The 22,800-nt window shown below is 41.7% G+C and overlaps 2 protein-coding genes across 10 annotated transcripts in view; both read left to right on the top strand.

Annotated features, from left to right (window-relative positions):
- LOC102776690 (peripheral plasma membrane protein CASK-like) overlaps positions 1–3,618 on the top strand; it is a 48,799-nt gene extending 45,181 nt beyond the window's left edge. For all 9 annotated transcript variants that reach the window (XM_006795674.3, XM_006795668.3, XM_087836539.1 and 6 more), the window contains 3 exons: positions 11–213; positions 439–522; positions 1,757–3,618. In XM_006795674.3, coding sequence (XP_006795737.1) covers positions 11–213; positions 439–522; positions 1,757–1,933 — 464 coding nt within the window. In that variant the 3' untranslated portion in view covers positions 1,934–3,618. The remainder of the gene's footprint in view (positions 1–10; positions 214–438; positions 523–1,756) is intronic.
- A 6,033-nt stretch (positions 3,619–9,651) lies between these two features.
- Positions 9,652–10,726, top strand: LOC102778989 (nuclear receptor subfamily 0 group B member 1-like). The gene is made up of 2 exons (XM_006795678.2): positions 9,652–10,217; positions 10,463–10,726. Exons 1-2 carry the CDS (start codon positions 9,674–9,676, stop codon positions 10,693–10,695), a joined length of 777 nt encoding a protein of 258 aa, XP_006795741.2. The 5' UTR covers positions 9,652–9,673; the 3' UTR covers positions 10,696–10,726.
- Positions 10,727–22,800: the final 12,074 nt, after the last annotated feature.

Genomic DNA, 22,800 nt, shown 5'->3' with positions numbered 1-22,800 from the left:
TCTGTCTCAGACACAACTCGGCCCCCCAAGAAAGACGAGGAGAACGGAAAGAACTACTACTTTGTTTCTCACGAGCAGATGATGCAGGACATCAGCAACAACGACTACCTGGAGTATGGCAGCCACGAGGATGCCATGTATGGAACCAGGCTGGAGACTATCAGGCAGATCCATACCCAGGGCATGATCTCCATCCTAGACGTCGAGCCACAGGCGAGTCATCTCGGCTCGGACATTTTCTTGCTACAACCCCAAAATTAGCCATCTCCTCTAGAAGCCAAGTATAAGTTCAAGTGAAAGTACCCTTATGTTGGAACTTGCAGTAATTTACTTATTCACATAGTAGGTCTGGGCAGTATAAAAAACCTCTCCACTGATAGAACAGTCTCATGTGCCACTTTGTGAACTACACAGTTTAAGATTTTCTTTCCTCATCAGGCGCTAAAGATCCTCAGGACAGCTGAGTTTGCTCCATACGTCGTCTTCATCGCGGCTCCCACCATCACCCCCGGCATGACTGAGGTACGGTCTTCTCTGTTATACTTGCTCTTCCCGTCTTGGGCAGTTATGTTTCGCTGCACGCACTAACCAAGTTCATACTAATGGCACAGTTCATACACGCTGGCTTTCTAGTCTGAATTATGATGGTGTGTTGTTGAAAGAAAACAGATGAGAGCATCATTACAAATGTAAATCAAGAGGGTGCTGCTTCAGCGTAATTGCTGTTAGGGGTCAAAGGACCACACACTGAATTCAAACTGGACAGCCCAGCCTAAAGGAGCATCTTAATTTCCATTTCTGTCGTCTTGTGCGTTCCTCTCACTGCACGTGCTCACTTTGCTTTAAGCATGTTTGTGTTTCCTTTGGCATGCCTATTTTCACGTGCACTCAAGGTCCCAAAGTGGTGCAGGAAACTGCCTGTAAGTACAAATTAAATGGTGCGAGTTCACTTGTTGTTTGGAGACTGTAGAAAAGCTTCTGTGCCCCTCTGTGTTTGTTTAAATAGCAGCAGTCTTGCTTCGTTCACTACTCTACCTTTTGATTTCTTCTAATTCCTCTAATCCCTCCAATAATCCCTTTGTTTGGGCGCCTTTTCATTTGTGATGCAACTTCACGCCTTGTTGTTTCATCAGGCTTCCACCTCTCTTCCATTTTCCCTTCCTTGTATTCAGAACTGTTACTGGAGTAAATATCTGGTTGGAGTATTTCTGAGAAACACTTTAGATTTAAGTTTTTTTTTAATTAAATATAGTTATAGTGAACAGGGCAAGAGCCTGAGCCCTAACACTGAGCTGAACTCCATTTCAAATGAGGCTACATCTTTATTCTTATAGACTTCTCTCATAGATATTAACTCCATCATTTCCTAATATATAAGACTTATTTAAAAGACAACTACTTAGTTCAATTTAACCCCTAGAAATACTGCAGTTATTTAAGAGCCATCTATTAATTAGATGATCGGGTCGTATATTCAGACTCAGTTCTTCCTTTTTCCAGTTCAAACTATTACAAAAGCCACATCCTGGGACTCTTATCTTACCTGCTTTGTGTAATATTAACTCATCATTAAATAATTGAAGCAGAAAGTGTGGGTGCAACATTATCTAAAATCAGTTTAAGAACACCTGCAGAGTTCAGGGTTTTTTCCACCACTCCAAAGGTGAACTGGAGCCTCGAAGCACATCACCTCTGTACTTCAGCCAAAGCCAGGCACTGATGTCACTCTCTCTCCCCCCCCCCCCCACTCCACCAGGACGAATCTCTTCAGCGGCTACAGAAGGAGTCGGAGATGCTGCAGCAAACCTACGCTCACTACTTTGACCAGACCATCATCAACAACGAGATCGACGACACCATCCGCCTACTGGAGGAGGCCGTGGACCTGGTGTCCACCACTCCTCAGTGGGTTCCCGTCTCCTGGGTCTACTGACATACACTCAACGGCAACTCGCTCATCGCCCTCGACGATCCATCTCCGATTCAACGTGGAATCTAAACTCTGAATCACATCTCTCATCAGAATCGCATTTCTGTAGATAAACTGTTATTGAAGAAGAGAGAAACGAAGAAACTAATGACTGACGTCTCATTACCGAGACTTCTTCATCCTCCTCCTCGCCCCTTTTCTCAACAGCCTGAAAGGCATATTGTTGTGTAAATATATACATATATATATATAAATGACTAAAAACTAAGTGAATATGGTTCTGTCCTAATATAGTTGAATGGTGGGGAGTGGTGGGGCAGTGTAGTAGATATTTTGTACTTTTTCTTTTGTAATTGATGATGGATGGTAATATTGGAAAGACAATAGCAAGCATGACCATAAAGCAGTCTTATGGGGTTGCCTGTGTGCGTGTTGACCTTTTAATGCACTCCTTGTGGTACTCCGTTCTCCCCTCTAATCTCCTCGGCTCCTGTGACAAGCAGGCCGAACTCTGAAGCACATTAGAAGCTGCTATAGTGGCGACAACCGACTCCCTCAGCTCCACGTCCAAGTTAGAGTGACACGAAAAGCACAGGAAACTTGGCATTTTCTTTCTCCCTCAGCTCTTATTTATTTCACCGGCCCTCTGTGCCTTTCAGTTTGTTGAACGAGCACACTTGCACCCCTCTATGTCGTCTCTCCCCGTGTTGCTGTAGCCTGACGTCCTATGCTTCCTTCCCCAGCCTTCGATGGTCTTTGTTTACATCTCAGTTTGCACAAAATGGACAATGAAGAAAACGCGTGCTGCATTCTGTCATCTCGGTTTTCACGACGTCTCGCCTACTCTTCTCTGGCTGTCTTTACTCTGCTCCCTTGTACACAAAATGCGAATCGGTGGACCTGGAAGTTTGTTTTTGAGACATTACCAGCTATGAAAAAAAATAAAGAAATAAAAGCACTGACATTCACCACTAAACACGGCTCCTGAAGTGGAAGCAAAAACAACAACGGTAAAAAAAAAGAAAAACTGCCTTATCAGAGCGTTGGGGAAGAAGTGGCTAACACCTATGCACACCCCTGCTTTCTGCCAGGCAGACCGGCGCCACGACAACCATTTCTTCTCTCCTAACACTCAGTGAGCCATGCTTGTTGAAATGTGTGTGTGGAAGGACAGGGCTTCACGTAGGTGGGATCGGTCCAATCGTAGAGCCACCATTTTTGGAACTGTTAACTGTTGTCTTCAAAAATATTTAAAAAAATAAATAAAGGAGAATTCTTGTTTTTCTGGGGGGAGAGAAGATTAAAATTTTGTGTGTAAATGTTTCAATGGTGCGTACGTCATGAGTGAATTACCAAGAGCCAGTGTATATTAACCCTTAAAAGAAGCTCAGTATGTGACATAACCTCATGCTTTACCACAAGTGGCACAACACACACATGTATGGCACATCAGTTGAAGGCTCGAGGAGTTGGAAACAATAATAATATAATAGTAATAATAAAAAAAGTGAATATTTCAAGCTGTGGTTTGGCTGCCGTTGTGCCACTTTGAGTAAAGTGTCTTCATTTCAAGTCCTGTGTAAATTACCTCTGCAAATGAGAAAAGCAGCTCTTCTGTATGAAATGTTGTTCTTTTTTGTTATTTCATTTTTAAAAAAATATATTTCCTTTTACGTGTTTAAAGTAAACCGAAGCGTCTGGCGTCTTATTTCAGATGTGAAAGTGAGCGCGGGTGCAGGTTGCTGTGTGGGTGTACTTACTTTCAGATTTTTTTATTTTTTTTTTAATCAAAAATTTTAACTTAACTTTTTTTTTTAAGGAGAGCAAAACAAATAATTAGAGGATAAATATATAATAGACCAAAGCAATTACTCAAATTAATATCCAATTAAAAATATTCAAAATTAAATGTAGGCTCAAATTTGCTCTTGTCTGTATTTACATTTGTTGTACAATATAAATAACTATTAATATGCTTTCTTCTTACATTTTGTTTATTATTTTCTAGTCATATTTTATATATTCTTTATCATCAATTTTTTTTAAACATTTATTCACTACTTCTTTATGCAAATGAGTGGGTTTGCATTTGAAATAAAATAAAGTTTGTTAATAAGCTTTCAGATTGGAAGTGTTAGACTGAAATTCATGAGCAACAAAATTCAACAATTCCGAGCTGTAAACGTGAAATTATCAAATATATGAAAATGCTAAAGAAATAAAATCTAACTTACACTAATCCTCCTCACACATATGAAATAGTAAATCATATTAAATAGTATAATTTACAGCTCGACTGTCCAACAGTGCATTATCTGAAGGCTGAGAGGAGCCGACGCTCTGCTACATTTCTTCGGTTGTGTGACATTCAAGGTACAAAAATAAAGACGGTGAAAGGGGAAGAAAATAAAAATTTTAACTTAAAAATAATAAATCAATATGACATAACTTACAGACTCGTCAGTGTACATTCATGTGAGATATTCACATGTTGACACTTCTTTACTGTTACAGCAGCAGCATAAAGACTCAAAGTGAAAATAGTATCATTACACTTAAAAGAACCACACTCCCACACTGAAGGCCGTAAAACAAAGTATTGCAAAATTTTTAATTAAATAAAAAATAAAACTAAGAATTCTTGTGAACTGTAGTGAAAATGGGATCAATAAATAACATGCACACTATAAATCTAAGAAATGCAGCAAGTTACATTATAATTTTTTATGCATTCAGTGACATATTAATATATTCAGGCTTTAAAAGACACAAATCTACACTTTATAATATTTTACCTTGTGGGCATAACATTAACCAAAGAGTTATTAAAAATGAATCTTTCCACGTCTGTATTGATTAACAGCCTGGTCGATAACAGTAGACCGCACGGCCTCAGAGGTGACAGGTGTAACAGATACTGAACATGCGAGGTCATTAAAACCTCATTTCATCTGATTCAGCTGCTTCAGCAGATCAGATAAAAATATTCTCTGCTCTAGTTTCAAATCATGTCTGCTCTAGAAATGTCATGTTGTGGTTAGCTTAAGCATATTGTGGCTTACAGTGTTACCCTTGTGTTTGTTATATGAACAAATGACATGTTCTAATCTATCAGTGCTACTGAGAAACAACCTCTCAAAGTACTGTGCGCTCAACTTCTTTGAACAGCTGCTCCATCAGAAGATTTCAGTTTCACACACACGCAGCGATAAAAAAAAATTCCTGAGTTCACATCGAGTTCAGGATAATGAATATCAAAGCAGCGACGGAGCTTTGGTCATGAAGGACATGCAGAGTGTCTACCTGCAGGCTACAGCCTCAATCCACCGCGAGATGGTAGATTGTGCATAAATATGAACTGTGCAGCAAGGGAGGCTTCAACAGTGTGGTTAAAACAGGACAGGAAGCAAAAGCTCATGTCAAAGCACTGCAACGCCACAAGCTGCAGAAAAATAAACCAATCAAAGCCTCAGTTCACCCCAAAATTGCAAGTGAGCATTAAAGAAACTGCAGCTCCATCTTTGTCCAACTTTGAACCACAGAAATAATCTTTCTCTAAGCCTTAGGTTTATCCAGCCAGTTTAAAAAGAAGTTAAAATACTGACCATTTCTTTGCAGATTTCTGAAAAGCCCGAAGTTACAAGTCAAAGAGCGACAAGAGTGACACTGTGCCTGTCTGTCTGCCTTCAGTCTAAGGCTGACCTTTATCAGTACTGTGAGACACTGAGCTGATGATGAATTTCTCCCCCCCTAAGTCACAGACACACAGATGGAAGAACTTGTGCTAAATGGACTGGGGGAATTTTCCTCCTCTGCTCTTTCTCCTCCACAGAGAACGTTTACTGCAATGACATTTTTTGCGTGCTTACGAAATAGCTGATTTAAGCCGACAACGCAGGAAATCCTGTGCTATGATGAGGTTTAGCAGTCGCCACCTGGCACTAGTTTAGATTTAAGATATTTTCAGGCACCTTTACAAAGCAGAAGCAGGTATCACAGGCTTTAATCACGCCTCCATTTCTCGGCACGACGTAGATGAGCGGCAGATAAAACCCATCAAATCATTTTCATTTTGCTCAAAAACATGTTTTTTGGTTTTTGCTGTTGTTGCCATTATTATTACAACAGTTACTAACATTATTGTGAATATCAGGGTGCTCCAACTGCTCTAATAAATCAAGTATTTCAAATTCTTATAATTAGAGGATATCAAAAGACTTTTCAAAATGTCTCATTTTTTAAATCACCTTGTACGATTTCTCGGCTGATAGCATCAGAGCAACACAATGCAATGATTTGCTTCTGAATAAAATAAACTCCACAGCGTGTTTACAGCACCTCGAATTCTGGCTCGTAACACAATAACTGAACAGACCGAGCAATTCTGGTGTTTCACAAAGAGGCGCAGCATTAATGCTGCAGAGGGTCTTCTCACACCAAGACAAAAGTGAAACAAAGGGAGAACTGCGTGCTCTCTGACTCAAGGCTTGTCGACATTGGAACTTGTTAAAGTGCGATGCTGAAAAGTTGTGTAAGGCCCTGATGATGAATGAAATTCTTCACAAACAACCCTGAGAAACAGAAAAAGGATCATTAGAAACAAGTTTGATGAAAGGCGTCAGCGACCTTCAGAATTCTGCATAATATTCATCCCACTTAACATCCCTCAATGACCTTTGTATAATCAACACTGTGTTCTTGGTTTGAATTCAGACGTATGTTTGCTGCTACACTTTGTTACTATAGAAACAGATTCTCGCACAAGGAGAAATGTCTGGCCTTGTCAGGTAATTACACACTGAGGGCAGCTTTCCTTTTATGCCTCCATCAGCCTGCTGCTTCAAACCCTCACAGCTGAGGAAATGGAATCAAACTCTAATGGCTGCACGCCTCCGCCCCAAAACACCTGATCAGATTAGACTCCGCTTCGGAAAACGGCAGCATCCTTCACGCAGTGATGGACAGAGAATTTAGCCGCACGACTTCCATCAAAACAACAACAAAACAAACTCCAAAAACCTCAGAACAACATCATATTTATTCTGTTTTGGCTTAAGTTGAGTACAGAATTTCTTTTATTACCTGCAGGGCTGCAGACTGTCAGACTCAAAGAACTAGCTGTTTGGTTTTATGCGTTTCCGTCTCGCTATGAATAAAACTTCACGCGTCCTTCAAGTAGCAAACCAGGCAACCTGACAGCTACTGTGAGAGGCCTCGGGACACTTACTCTGAAGCCTTTTCTGCTTTAATTCTCTAATAATATAAAAACTGCATGTACAGAATCGCCGGCTTATCTCATAAAAACTGCTTGAAAGGTTTGCCAATTTTCCTTCAAAGTAAAAGCAAAAAATAAAACAACTTTTATTTTTAAGTAAACTTCTTCCACGGCCTTCACTTATGCCGTGTCCGTCACTTCTGTGTCTGCTCCACAGATTGTAAACAAGCTGAATTAAGCCGGCCAGCAGTCTGTCACCTTCTGCGGTGAAAACTTTCCCGAACATTCCACCACAAAGTCCTAAATGTCAGGACCTTTCAAGTGAGAGAGCATCACTGATTTTAGAGCTCAAGTCAAACTGAAAGTCAAACACAAAGAGCCTTGACGCAGATTCTGACTCATTTCAGTCAGTCACTTGCTCAGATGTGCCAAATTCCCGGTCTTTTTCAGAAGTGTGTAGTATTTCTGAATTTGTAGCAAGATCTTACAGCAAAGCAGACCCGGCGCAGACATCGAGTACACCCTGTGGTAAGAGGTGGTTATTTACATGTTTTGGCTTTACTGTATTCTGTCCTCTAAGGCCATCTGCAGGTCTTTGCATAGACAAACGGAGCTTAAAATGCAGCATGGTACACTCATTCAAAAACAAATTAAGCCTCAGAGAGTGAGCAGGATACGTTAACCTTAAATCACTGAATGCACAACAAACTGCGTCGTGTTTGGACCGTTACAAATAAGCACATGTGAGCTTCAGATCAATTGCTGCCAGAGGCCCCTGCTTAGTGTTTTATGTGAACCCATTTCACTCCTACAACTCAGTCTTCCATCAAGCCAGCTACATGCAGCCACAGTGAGGCTGAAACTTGGACCATTTTGCTTTCAAAATAAAAGCTTCCTTTTCATGCTTGCCTAACACTAAAATTATATAAATTGCACGTGAGTGTCCAAGTTTACCAAGTTGCTTTATTATATTTGTTGAACATTTTAAAAGTTGCATGAATCTTCTACACAAAGCAAAAAGGAAAACTGCAGTTAGTTTTAACTCATGTTTCCAAAGTCCGTTCTCGTGTCAGTGACAGTAAAAGTGTAGAGGTGATGTCGTCTTTCGTGCTTTCACTGACTTTTTGTACCTGAGCCTTTTTTTCTGGGGATGCCTGCTGTTTGTCAAAGCAATGTTTTTCTTCAGTCTGATTTCATGAGAAAAGAAATCAGATTTACACATATTTATCCTGCAGTGACCACACAACAACAATGTACAGTGCATGACAGAACAAACCATCCATACCATAAAACAGTCCCTGTTTAACAGATTACCACAGTAACAATGTAATGCTGGGAATTACTTAACTTCCTGCCTGTGGAAGAAACCACTCATCTCCTTTCTAATTTTCTTCCTCCAAGGGTCGACTGTCACCTTCACACCATGTTTATCTGTACATACTCTTTTCCCCAGGGTCCAGCGTTTAACCTAAACCTCAGATAAATAGACTCTGCCTGTATTAAATAAACTCCACTGCATATCAGTGCCATTTATGACATGTGGAAATGACACATCTTCACAGTTAGACTAAACTGAACGTGGTGATTTATACAAAACTATTCTAACCCGTGTTACAGCGTAACACTATTGAACTGAGTCTATTTTGATTAACACTAATAGAAAATGGTGCTCAATCATGATCTTATCATTGTTCATACGTGTGAATCATTTCACATTATTATGAAAACCTCAGCTGTCACTTGGAAACTCAGCTAAAGCATCCAAGAAAATGCTGCAAAGTAAAACTTAATGTATTTTATCCCTGATTTCTTTATGAATAAACCATCTTTCTAGATCGTGTCTTTATTCCCTCCAAGATCTGAGAACATTTTTGAATTGGTTAGAGCCCAAACAATATTAGCGATTTGCTGATACACTTGTTGATATGCTGATAAATGAAAACTTAAAGCAGTGACTGGAGAAACACTCTTCAACCATGTCATGAGTGTTGATTTTACATCATTTTCCCACCAGAGGGCACTATGCAACATCTCTGTAGGCAACAGGTCTTTGCTCCAATCAGCTGGCTGTTGTTTCCAGCATCAGGAAGATTATAAACCACTTGTCCTGACAATAGAATATCATCATTTTTAAAATTGCACTCATTATTTTAGCAATGACTCATAAATGATGCCTGAAAAACCCCACCATTCTGTCCAATTTATTAGCAGATTATAATGTGCAGATTATTACAGATGCACTCGGGACTGAAGCCTATAAAAACAAAAAGCATAAGGAGAAACCATTTTCCCCATTCCAATGTTTCTTTTCTTTCTTTAAAGTAAGCGTTACTGTTGATGTAGCTATTCATTTGTCTGCTATCATTTTGTAGTCCTTTTAATTTGAAAACTGCTAACCGGAAGTATGTTTTTGCTATAGTTTTTTTTTTTTTTTTTTTTGGGGGGGGGTGGGGGGGGGGGTGTTGTGCTCCAAGTCTATAAAAAAGATGATACTCGCCATGAAGAGCTCATAATCAGCGTGGGGCGCCATGTCGTGTTGTGAGTGTAAAGTCACGCAGGACACGGGGCATGGCAGCATCCTCTACAGCATCCTCAACAGAGAGGCTCTGTGCCCGCAGGCGCGCGAGGACACGACCGCTGCGCACCGGTGTTGCTCCTGCGCGTCCATGAGGAAGCTGGTGGCCATTCGGGCTCCACAGTCCGTGATCAGAGCAGCCTGCGAGGTGCTGCTCAAAACTTTCAGGTTCGTGAAAAACGTGCCGTGTTTTCGGGGTTTGCCAGCCGATGACCAGCTCCGACTCGTGCGCAACAGCTGGGCGCCCCTGCTGCTCCTGGGCTTGGTGCAGGACTCCGTGGACTTCGACACCGTGGAGACGCAGAAGCCCAGTCTGTTACACGAGATTCTGACGCACGACGCGGACCGACGAGAGCGCACTGCCGGCGCCGCTCAACACCCTGGGGTGCCTCTCTGTGATGTGCAGAGTATCCAGATGTTTCTGGTGAAGTGCCGAGGACTCACTATCACCGTCAAAGAACACGCGTTTCTGAAAGGAGCGATACTGTTCACCCCGGGTAAGATTACACCCGCACTCAGGCACGAGTGACCCACACGGCTTTGTGTCATAACCCTGCTCTGATAAATATACCGGGTTGAACTAGACCTAAATCTTCCTCTTAATACAAGACACACACAAACACACACACCTCTAACAGCATTACACACCAACGCATTTATACAGCTGTGGATTCATAGTGGGTGAACAGTGATTATTTAAGCAGCCCAACATGTCTCCCTGTCTGTGTCCGCCTTGTTAAAGTGCCTGAGCTGGAGTGTCAGGAGTACATCCACGCGCTTCAGAGGGAGGCTGAGCGCGCGCTTTATGAGCACGTGGGGAACCGGGGGAACGCGAGCCGGTCCGGCAAGCTTCGCGTGGTCCTGAGCACCCTGCGCGCCGTGGACCCGGACGCGGTGGCGGGACTGTTCCTGAGACCGGTGACTGGGACTAGCAGCATCGACGAACACGTGCTTGCTATGTTTTGTGAGAGGTAAACAGTGGGACTGAATAGCAGACGCATTTCATGCAACCATGTTCTAGACTGCTACACCGTCAGAACGTCTAATGAGCTGCTCTGCTGCACATCATGATTTTTATGTTTGTGTGTGGACACTGAGGACAACAGCACATACAGTGACCTTAATAAACGACAGTGATTACCTTCTAGGATCTGTTTGTTTTTGCTTGCTACATTAGGAGGCAGTATTATTCAGACAGGAGCAAACGAATCCCCTAATGGTTCTAAAGAGACTCCACAATGAGACAGCAGACACCCTCAGTAAGAACATACTGCAGTCAAGCTTTTCCCTCCACCTTCAGCTTGACATACACATCAAAAACATCCAGGTCAGACCCTAAAAATCATCCACGGCTTGAAATCAGTGATATTAAAGCATTCATGAAAATCAGATCCAACGAGAGAGAGAAACAACTAATGACAGCAGACAAACACTGCAAACCTCTGCCACAGCTGACAGTTCACTCCACCTCAAGGTGATTTTCTGAATTGCTTCCTGTTCCTTGAGAACACCAACGTGATGGCTCCCAAACGTTCCTATTCTAATTTCATTTCGGCAAAATCTTCATGCAGATCTGTCAGTATCTTTTTAGAGCAACTGAAAGAGGCAGCCTAATCACATAACTGTTTTTAGAACATATAGCTGCTTCACTCACTGCTTCAGACACAAAGTTAAAGCAAAAGGATAGGACCAATGTTTCTATCCTCCAAGTCTGGCATGTAGCCCACTGAATTGTGTTAAGTTATTTTCTTGGAATGACAAAAAATATACTGGATATTAGGGCTGTGCGATATGACCAAAATCTCATATCCCGATATAAGAATTCTATCGTCCGATAACGATATAAATCACAAAAATGTAACATTTTCTGTAAATTCTGTGAATCTCGGGCAGCTCGTCTTGCGGGAAGTGTTTCCAGCTGCCCGTCATGTAGCTGGAGTCGAGTGTTTTAACCGATGCATGAAACTATACATTTTTAGACATAAGTTGTAACGGCGCTGTTTTCTTTGTGAGTATTTTTTACACGGCGTGCTGCGGGGAAAAGCCTGTTCTAACGTTTGAGTCTAAGGTTTATTTTTTAGCACCTGACGGCTCTTTTTTAATTCTCATCCGTAAATAATCTGCTCTTTCACGTGATTCAGTTTATTTTGAAAAGTCTCAACAGGATCTTGAGCTTTATTGTGAAAGGTTTATGTGGAACATAAGCAAGCGGACACGCGAGGGTGTTACCGTCGTTGTTGCTAACGACAACGCATAAAAACAGGCTTGTCCGTCTGTAGTGTGGTTATATTAAATATAAGAGAAAGAGAGAACTTTAAGAAATTAATATAGCCATTACAGTGACCATCAAAACCATGAAAAAAATATTGCCGTAAACAGTTTATTTTGCGACACCACGAAACAAACGATAGCATAAAATGAAACGATAGACGTTTTTATATCGTCATCCGATATATATCGTTATATCGAACAGCCCTACTGAATATGCTACTATATTAAATGGAAAAAAAAAAAAAAATTCTAAAAAATACACGACCATCACACCATCATTTTAATGCCCTGTAGCACATTTAAACAACAGAAGTCACCCAAAGTACTTTTATATTCCAGGTCTCCAAAACACATCCAATTTCAAAATAAAAGCTGAAATGTGCATTTTATTGTGGAAAGTAAAAATGACAGTGATTTAGTTGTTATTAAAATGTGTTTGGAGTTTGCAATTGATGACGATTCATGTCGTAAACCGTGATCGTCCCTACAAGCTGCATTTACAAGTTAGTAGCATTCGTATCGGCATCAGTAATACTGGCCCTATATTTACTTGGTATCAGACCTATAGCATAATTTACAGTATTGAACAGCACTAATAATCACCCATGACTTTCTGACATAAATATTTCACTATTTAAAGATTGTCTACGTAAACCAAAGTGTGTCTATAATTAGAATTACAGAGTAGCTTGATGCAATGTTTTTCCCAAACTCATAAACTCCTATTATCATATCCGAATTCACACATACGCGGTCTATCATCAACAAAAGGTACGAGTGTCAATTAAAACAGCTGTCAGCTTAGAAAGTAACACACCGGTGGTTTGGGCTCCATCTCTCTCCTCCGACAGCTTTGGTAAACACGTCTCCGCTCAGCGAGAAGCCGCTTGATGCCTCGTTTTTATTAATAGGAACCGGCGCCGAGCGGCTTCTCGTCTCCCTCCTGCTCCCAGGTGTCACGGGATGCTGCTACCTGAGAAAAAACCCCCAGCTGGAATTAAAGCGCACATAATGATGCTGCAGATTCTCCCTCCTGAGGCACTGCACACTCTGTGTTCATAATGTGAATTAACATTTCCTGTTGAATCATCTCCCCCGGTGCACACTTAATTCCCATTTTTGCCTCAGCTGGAAGAAGAGTTCTGTGTTATTTCAAATCCCAGGACTGGGTGTGATTATGACATGATGGCCTGTATTGAACCAGCCGGCTACCGTGTCACATTGTAAAACTGGAGGGGGGGGGGAAGGTTATCGATCCAACTTGATGTGATAGCTTAAGCTGGCTATGATGCATAGAAATTTCCTAATGGGCTATTTTTTATATCTCACAGTCAGAGCCACTTCGTCACCATATCCAGGGATCAAAGAAAAAACTTCGATGTTTAGGACGATAACTTGACTGATAGCCGATGCCGATACTTGCACATTTTTTTAAAGCTTATTTTTGTTGGCATTTATTCCTATTTTTGTGGCCTATAAACCAAAGCTCTTCATCACGACACTGTCAAATCTCCAAGGGCAGATAAATATTGGCCACGGTATTGGTAATCCGCTGATCAGTAAGCCTGATATTGGCTGATAGTGATATATCAATCAACCCCTAGCTGAAAATTCTGTTTTGAGATAAACTTCAGAAAGGGGCTTTTAAAAACTTTTTCTTTTTTTTTGGTTAGAGAGCAAGATGACCTTGTCCAGGTATTGGCAACTCCAAAAAAAGTAAGAGCCAGGCTCTTGTGGTTAAATGAATACAGTTTGAGTTACACAAGACGCAGACAGTCCTTAGAAAAACAGATCTGTGTATCTGCACTTCATGAAACTAAAGAGCCTCTTGAACTACTCCCCCTTATTTTGACCACAGTGATCGTTCGACATTTCAGGGAGTTCATGACTAGAAGCTTTTCAATCTTCAAGGCTGCCGGCTCTGCATTATTAAGAGTCAGGTATCAAAGTCTACAAGCTACCAACTTCACATTTCAGCTCCCACGACAATGAGCGTATGCTGAGCACGTGCTTCTGAGCGCGTTCTCCCGGGTCTTTTCTTTCCTTCAGATACATCCTTTCAAGGCAGCAATAGACATTTTAAGCCTGGCCCTGAGTATCAGCACCACATTGTTCCAAGCATTTGCATCAACAGCCTTTTCTCCTCTCAGCTACCGAGTCGAACACCGGCTAAGCTCGCCTGAGATCACTGCGCTCTCCTTTCGATGCACGATCTCACACCAGAAACAACACAGCCTGTGGGCGTCAGCGTTAAGCCTCAGAAAAACAAACCACTGTCACAGATAATAAGCCGATGCATGTGGACTCCACACAGATTAGACTTTCATGACACACAACTTACAAATCAATGATCTGATCGAGGGAAACTCATTAGAAATTAGTGTGATATTAATCAAATCTACAAATCCATCTCGTGCAACCTGTTAAATACAGATGCATATCTGCATATCTTATTGTGGTTTTAGGAGCTCGCTGAACATCTTTTGTTTTTGGAAGAAAAGACAGGTTTGTGTAAATAGTTAGCTGTAGAAGTCCTAGTGGTTCTGATAATATAGTATCACATTTTTTAAGGTCCTAAGAAGACAATATAAAGAATACATAAATACACCCTGCCAGGGAGTACCCCGCCTCTCATCCTACAGTACGGCAGCCGGGGCAAGGAATAAAATACATGGATGTACTGAATGTGTCCAAGCTGCTGATTATCTAGATTCCAACAGAGGTCCTCCTTCTTAGGCACACCAACGTTTTCAGTGATGAACTACAGTGCGCCCTCAAAGGGAGTACATCAGAGGCACAGCTAAGGTTGAGCAAGCACGTTAGAGAGGTGAGGCTGTGATGTGTAGCAGAGGAACAAAAGGATGCTGAATGTAGTGAAGGAGGACACGCAGAGGGTTGCAGATGATTCACTGTGGTGACAGCTGAAAGCGGTGGTCCTTTAGCAGATCCTTAGAGTTTAGCATATTTCAGCACAATGTGCATCATGTTTCTATTCAGTTTGTCAACTATGTAACCTTCTGCATTTTTAAGCTTTTTCCCAAAATTATTATGCTGTCACAGTTTGTTCTCACTGGTTTCCTGAAGAGAAACATCTCAGTGCTTTCCGTAATTTAAATGTCAGAGTGAAGAACTAAAAAAAACCTGCTGGTTTTGTTTTTGTTTGTTTTTTTAATATGTGTAAGTTAAACTGGCAAAGTGGCAAACTGCTGATAATAATATATAACCAGCTGTGTTAATTCAGTTTATTTGTTTGCCAAAATATGGTTTTGAGTCTGAATAACAGACTGCATAAATGCAGAGCAGCCTCTCTGCTCTCTGTTTCCAAACTTCGACTAACTTCAAATAAAAACAAAAGGAGATATTTAGAAGCTCAAATACCTGCTGCTATCCGCCATTTGTCAGCAGGAGCGTCAGCTCATAGAAGACAGCAACACACCTGACGCTCTTCTCCTGATTACATAAGCTTAACGCGCATAATTAGCATAATGGTTGTTAGCTTCTTTCTACTGTGATTTAAATAAAAAATAATAATAAAAAAGTTATACGTTGTTTTTTGTAGTTTTATTTATTTCATATTTATTTATTTTTAGTTTGGTATTTTTTTTTCTAAAATATTTGGTTAATTTTCAGGTGCTTTCCTGTTTAAATTACATTTTCTTAAATCCAATTACCCCTCCCCCCCCAAAAAACCTCTCAAAACTTAATTCTTTTTTTCTTTTTTTATTTATTTAAATATATGTATGGTCTACTTCCATGCTGTCACATTATCTGATTTTAGCTTTGCTCACAAAGTATCATCTGTCTTAATTCATGCTTTAATTCAGGTAATTTGATGCAGCACAAATAAAGCTGACGCAGCCCATCCTTCGTGATGAATTGACCCGGTGCCAGGTCTGTTATGCGGATCATCCCCATAATAAAAATCATTTCTCGTTTGGGACAAATTAAAAGGGCGTTTTTTTCCCCCCTCGCGTGTAACCGCAGTAGTTTATCTAACAGCAGCGCGCTGCCTCGCAGGGAAATGTGCAGCCCTCCATTCATCACAATTATAGCTTTCAAACGGCGAAAAGATTTCAGCTGGAGCAATTTACTGAAGATGTGTGCGATTTTTATCATGACTCAATGATCTAACCCATCACTCCACTTTTCCCTCATAATGGCTCAAATTGGTTCCTTTGCTCCCGGCATGCCTTGCGAGGATGAGTCTCTGCTAAGGGTGCAGGGCGACAAACGACCAGCAGATGGCAGCGTTTCACTTTGAATATCCTAAGGTGGCCACTTTGCTGCTTTCAGCTGCTAATTGTGAAACAGATGGATAAAAATTGGCTCAAAATCAGTGTTGCAACATTTGTATTTATATATATATGTATATATATTTATGATTCTTATAAGTGGGCATGGTTTCACATACTATTTCTGCTGCCTTCCTTTAAGACATGAAAACAACAGCTTCCTTTGATAAGCCAGCCGCATCCAGAGCTGATCGATACCCAGCACTCACCTCGCAGCGCAGACATCCACACTGCTGCAAAAGTAGTAAATAATTAAAGAAAGAGCCACTGTTGCAGGAAGCAGCAGTGAGCTGAAGCCATCAGTGATCCATGATTGGCATCCTACACACTCACACGCACACACACACACACGCACATGTGCCATCCTGAACCATGGTGAGTTCAGTATGACTCCAAAACTGGGTTAACAGCTGCCTGTATGTACTCTCCCAATGCTTTCAGCTCCATCTCTCTCTCTCAAACAGACACACACACACATACCGCCTCCACCGCCACCTTTCCGCACAGACAATTGGCCCGGTTCTTCGAGTGGAAGGTATGTCACACAGGGCACAGAGCACCAAGCTCGGAGTAACAAGGCCCTGTGGGACACGAGGGGGGGTTGGTATACCTGCCAGAGTGAGTAATACTCTTCACCAGAGTGTGTGTGTGTGTGGAGAGGAGGAAACAAAACATCTGAGCATGAACAGTATGTACATGATCTGCTCTCTATCCCGACCATGTTTTGTTCAGGGATCCTGTTATTGCTGTGACACTGTAACGAAGTGAAAATGATTTCATTTGTGCTTGTGTTTGGAGGGGTGAGGCCCCCCCAGTCCCTTTTTTTTCCACAGACACACACCATATGGCAACATGTCAGCTCGGATAAAAACATCTGGCTCCTTTCGGTGTTCGCATATGCACAGATGATTAGAGTGTGGTTCAATGCTATAGACGTGAAGGCCACGGGGAACGTATTATTTCTCTAGTTTGGCACCAGCTCCGTGTGCGTGTGTGTCTGTGTGTGTGAGTGCATGACGCAGGATGCAGCTGGCTCCACACGGGGGGAAAAAAGGCACTGACTCATCCAGTCCAGCTACTCTCACCTTCTTCTTCTCCAGCTTTTCTTTTCCATTCTGGGAAAAAAAGAAGTTCACACAGCCGATCTGTCAGAGAAAAAGATTAGATTCAACCATCAATCCTGAAAGCGGTTGTGTTTAAGGCTGGAGATTGATGTGTTTCGATCATTTAGGCGCACACTGATGTCATTTCAGTTTTTTTAAATGTCAAGTGATGTTGTGCTTTAGGTTAAAGTCAGACAAAGGTTTCCGCCTCCACACAGAACTGTGGTGGGATTTAGCAGCAGAGCTAAGACGCCTGCGTGTTAGAGACACGGGTGACAGTGAGTGGTGTCAGGAAACAGCACAAGGTGCAGCAGCACCATCTGAAAACATCTGTGGTTCAATTTCGGGCATCTGCTTTAATCACTGAAGTCGATTGGACGAGACATAACCCAACCCTCTAGGTCCCCAGTGTCTGTCATCCTCTCTCTCGCATGTTGAACATAACAGCAGACAGTCTGGTTCCAGTCCTGTGCAAAAGATTTAAACAACCACTTATTTCTTTATATTTTGCTTCCAAGGAGCCAGGCTTTCTTTGTACATTGGCTGCTTTTGTTTCACTGCATCATTTTGGAGGGATTTGTTTTAAGTTTTGGTTCTTTGTTAAGTCACTCAGCACTGATCGATCATTCAAACACAACAACAACACCTAAGTCGAGGGATGAACCAGTGTTGTCTATACATAACAGATAATTTAGCAAAGAACACTTTGCTTCTAGCAGCTTGTCAGAAACACGTTATTTGTTCTAATTTCTTTAGCTGAATTTATAAAAAATATCAAGGATAAAACATAAAATGGTATTTCTGCACTATTAAGATGAATCCCAAAGAGCTATTAACTGAAAACCTTTCACGTCTCAGCAGGGTGTGCAGCGTGTCCTTAAAAAATATGAGGGAGCTTGACAAAAAAAGAAGTGGCAGATGGACAGTATCTGAAAGTCAAGTCCTTAAGAAATAAAGCACAGGACCTGAGAGATTAATTCTGATTCATTTGCTGTTCATTGAAGTCTCATCAAAAATATTCTCAGTGCAAGGGTCAAAAATCCTTTCTTAATGAAGGCAAACAGGGAGAAAAAGCTGAGGTATCCCAGATTATTCCAGAAATTGAGTGAATGTATTAGGTCTGGTGGAGTGATGAACCCTAATGTGGTTCAGGTCAGGAAAGAGTGTCTGCAGCCCTCTGTAACACACGGTGGAGGCTGTGTCATGGTTTGTGGCTGCATTTCAGCCAGTGGTGTTGGAGACCCACAATGCAATTCCACCTGGACAGCACCTCAACAGCTTCATTTTTCAGCATGATTGCAAACGGCACCTGAGTAGAAAAGCACCTAGTGTTACATTATCAGTCATGGATCGGCCTCTGCAGAGCTCAGACCTCAACATTACTGAAGCAGCGTGGGATCATGTTGACAGAGAACAGAAGAAAAGGCAGAAACATCCAAAGAGGAGCTTTGAATGCCCTTCAGAAAGTCTGGAGAACTATTCCTGAAGACATGACAAGTGTGACTGTGCTGGAGAATAAATGTCATCATACCAAATATTGACTTTCAGGCTCATTAAATCTGTACAGTTATTTTTATACACCGTATTTCCATATACGTTTTCAGATATTTCAATAAATCACTGTTTTCCTAACAAGATATCAAGAAATGTAAATTGCATTAAAGAGCTGGTTGGTTAAATATCCTGTCTGAATGAGCCTGACATTTGCGCCTCCTTCACATAATGCTCTGAGGAGTAAATGCTCCACTTGCGCTATAACAGCTTTAGAGTGCTCCAGAGGTGCTAGCTTCCTACTCCGACAGAAGCTGGAGATATTCCTAATAAATAACAGCTCAACTTCACTATAACATAAGTCTTTCTATTTCATTTGGCTTACAATTGCTCAACCCGAACCAGCTTCTTTTTATTCAAGACGAGTACGCCGGGGCTGAGTAACGCCGTCTGGCAGAATCGTCCTGATTCCCCCCCCCCCATGTGCTTTTGGGTTTTTCTCCTTCTCTCCTCTGCTGTTGCTTTGATCACAGCAAACAAGTAAATGGCTACACTACGGGCACAACGCTCTGAGGCAGAGGAGAGTGGGAGAAGAAGAATAAAATAGTGTCTGCCTGCCTCGAAGCATGCCGAAAGACAAAGCATCCGATTTTCTTAGAGACATTAAATGTGACAGTTTTACTCAGCAAACTTGCTTGTAGTTTCCAGTGGACTAATTCCCACTGAAAAAAAAGATCCACTTACATAAATGAAGCTGCACCTTTGAATCGTTCCTACAAACAGCCTGACACAGTGACATATATTATTCTCGCTGCAAAAATCGCACTTTGAGTCGAAACAAAAATCCTGAGACGTGTTCAAAAGGTGCTTGATAAATGCGTCTTGTACGTGAGCAACAAATCCATTTCCTGCTCTGCGTGTCTGCTGCCAAAAGTGCATTAAGGTCAAACAGCAATCAGGCTATGGAGGGGGGGTTAAAGTGTTCCTCAATGCACTGACTTGATTTAGTCTTATTCTAAAATGAGGCCGGTTCTGATTCAGTCTCTGAGTGGAATAAGGAGACTTATTGATTGTTGTTTCAAGGTTTTACGGCAGACGCGAGAGTTATGGCGGTCGGGGCCGTTATCGGCTCTCTGCCAAGAAAAGGGATCCGGGCGCCGTCAGCAAACTATGCCGGCGCTCCATAAACAAAGTGAGCTGGGTGGCATTTTTCTCTTCCTTTCTTCTTTCAGCAAACAAAACCCACTCTGCACACACAGCATACACAACAACTGAGAAGTAACATTACCATAAATGTGGTTTTATTAATAATAACAGTATCTCTTTTAATGAACATTGCAGATACATAATAGAAAATAAATCAGAAAACAGGAAAGACGTCGTCTCACGAGTCGTGAAAGTGCCTGGAATAATTCTGTGCTATATATTGTCGTTGTTATTCATCACCGTTTGTCACCGTGTCACTCGTCAAAATCACGCCAGCCACCAGAAAAGCTCCCAATTCGTCGTTGTGAAACAATAGTACGTATCATCCCCCCCCGCTAAGAAAAAGTTTGCATTCCCACGGCTTCCCAAAAGCTGGAGCGCTGAGCATCGGACTCCAGTCGAAATCTCTCTTGGATTGGACACGTAGCATTTCTACTTTGAGAGGCGTTGTGAATAATGACCACCGGTTTTCATGAATATGGCTAGATTGTCTTCATCTTAATCGTCTTATTGTCTTGATTATATTTACACAATGCCACATCAAAGAGCACAATACACTCTAATCCGTGTTACTTTTGGCAGGAGGGGTGGGTGGAGTGGATAAAAGCAGGCCTGGCTCTCAGGGTGACTGAAAAAAAAGAGTCAAAATGCAAAATTCTCAGCTTACAGAAAAAATCCAGGTATCATCTGAAATATAGGTTTTGAAAATAGATGGGAGGGGGGGAAGAACACAAATGTAATTTATTGTTTAAAACTTCATAACATTGCATATTTTATGGCACTAAGTTAAACATCTATGAGATGCTGCAGGTATTTTAGTATGAGGTTAGTTTGTGTGTGTGCGTGAGATCAAATATTACGGCACAGCTGCAGGAGGAGTAAGTGCACAGGCTGCCTTCATGGGTCTGAGTCACAGGCTGCATATAGAAGATGGACATAGCCTTTGCGTCTCAAACGTAAGTGCCAGTGCAGAAAAGCATTCCTGCTAATGGCCAGGTGGAGACGACTCCTCTGGCTGTGAAAAGAACTCGGAAAAAACACGTACCTGTCGCATGAGCTGCACTCTCAGGAAACCTTTATGGTCTCGATCGCTGTTTCAAGATGATTAAATGGAATGTGGGTGAAAAAGTGCCAAATTACAACAACAGTCACCTCAAGGCGCTTTTTACTGCCAGGTGCAGACCCAAATTTGGGAGAAACCCCCCAGAAAATGGAAAGCTTCCTGTCGCCTCTTGTGAGCAAGCACTCGGCGACGGTGGGAAGGAAAAACTCCCTTTTAACAGGAAGAAACCTCTGGCAGTGTGAGCGTTCACGTTCCTCAGTTTCAGATCCATCGCTGGCTTGACTTGCAAAGGTTCGTAACATCACAATACCGACATTTCAAATCTTACCATGACACCGTGCAATGTTACATCGACTACGTGCATCTTTATGATCTGAGTGGATATGCGAGAACAGATGTGAACTGGATGACACTGTACCAGTTTCGTGACAGAGAATGGTAGGTTTTAGCTTGCTTTGGTCTAATGTAGCATCTCTACTGTAGTTATATATAAACGGAGACTGAATTAGCATTTTTTAAAATAAATTCTTGTCACTGTTAAGCATTAATTATATCGTATTTGGAAGGGATCGATTCTAAAAGGCTATTGGTTTTCAGGTGGTTATTGGTCATTAGCTCAAAAAATATAATCCTCTAAATGTTACTTTCATACTAAGAACTACACATCTCATAAGTTAGCACGTTTCTGCACGGTTTCTTCTGACTCATTTTGAAATGAAAGGCTTACCGCCGCTGCCCTCTGAGTGAGATGTGCAAGGCCTGTTTTTATTTATCAGAGAGCGCGCCTCAACTCACTTCCACTGACATGGTGGACAGCAATCGAATAACAGCTGTCATCTGAGAGCAAATGAATAACTGAGATTAGCCCTGGACAGCCTTGTTTGGTCCTACAGAGGAAAGCAGGTGGACTTAATGCTTCGGGTGACCGTGGATGTCATGGCTTGCCTCCTCCGTCCGCGCTGACATCATCGATAGCTACTTCCACTGTGAAGCGCCGAGATGAGATCGACAGATGTAACGTAACAAGTCTGCCGAGCTGCTGTGAGCGGTGCGTTTGAAATGCCGAAACTCCCCTCTCCCCCCTTTGTAACGACGAAAACACAAACGTCTTCTGTTTTTTAATATAAGGGTAAGACATTTAGTGAACGACCTATTGATTTTCGTGAGCTATGCAGTTCCACGTAAACGTTTTTCTTTTTTTTTTTTTCTTTTACTAGATATTTCCCCAATTCCTTCTGTCAGAAACGTCATAACTTCTCTAAGCAAATATCCCTCAGTTACAAAAATAGACTTTTCTTTTTTCATAAAATAATACACATAATTACTTCTCAGTGATATAATCTTTTTGTTAAGGTAAATAGCAAGGCTGTTTTAAAAGTAAATATTGTGAGAGAAACAGAGATGTGAAGCCTAGCACCATATTCCTCAACCCCCCACCCACCCACCCGCACAGGTACGACTCCTCCGAAAGCATTCGATGAATTAGGGGAACCCACTACCCCCCCACCCCCCCTCCCCCCATGTGTTTTCTGGACTCCAAGTTTTGCATATTCTGGTTGAGGCCAGATTCTCAACCCTGAAACTCAAATCCAAATCTTACTCGTCCCCCGAAGGCTCTGACTTGTATTCCCAACCCCATTAAAAATAAAAAGAA

Source organism: Neolamprologus brichardi, chromosome 23 (genome assembly GCF_056152115.1).
Source record: "Neolamprologus brichardi isolate AB-2024 chromosome 23, ASM5615211v1, whole genome shotgun sequence".
NCBI lineage: Eukaryota > Metazoa > Chordata > Actinopteri > Cichliformes > Cichlidae > Neolamprologus > Neolamprologus brichardi.
Note: the sequence above shows the minus strand (reverse complement) of the source record. Positions and strands in the feature narration are given on the sequence as shown.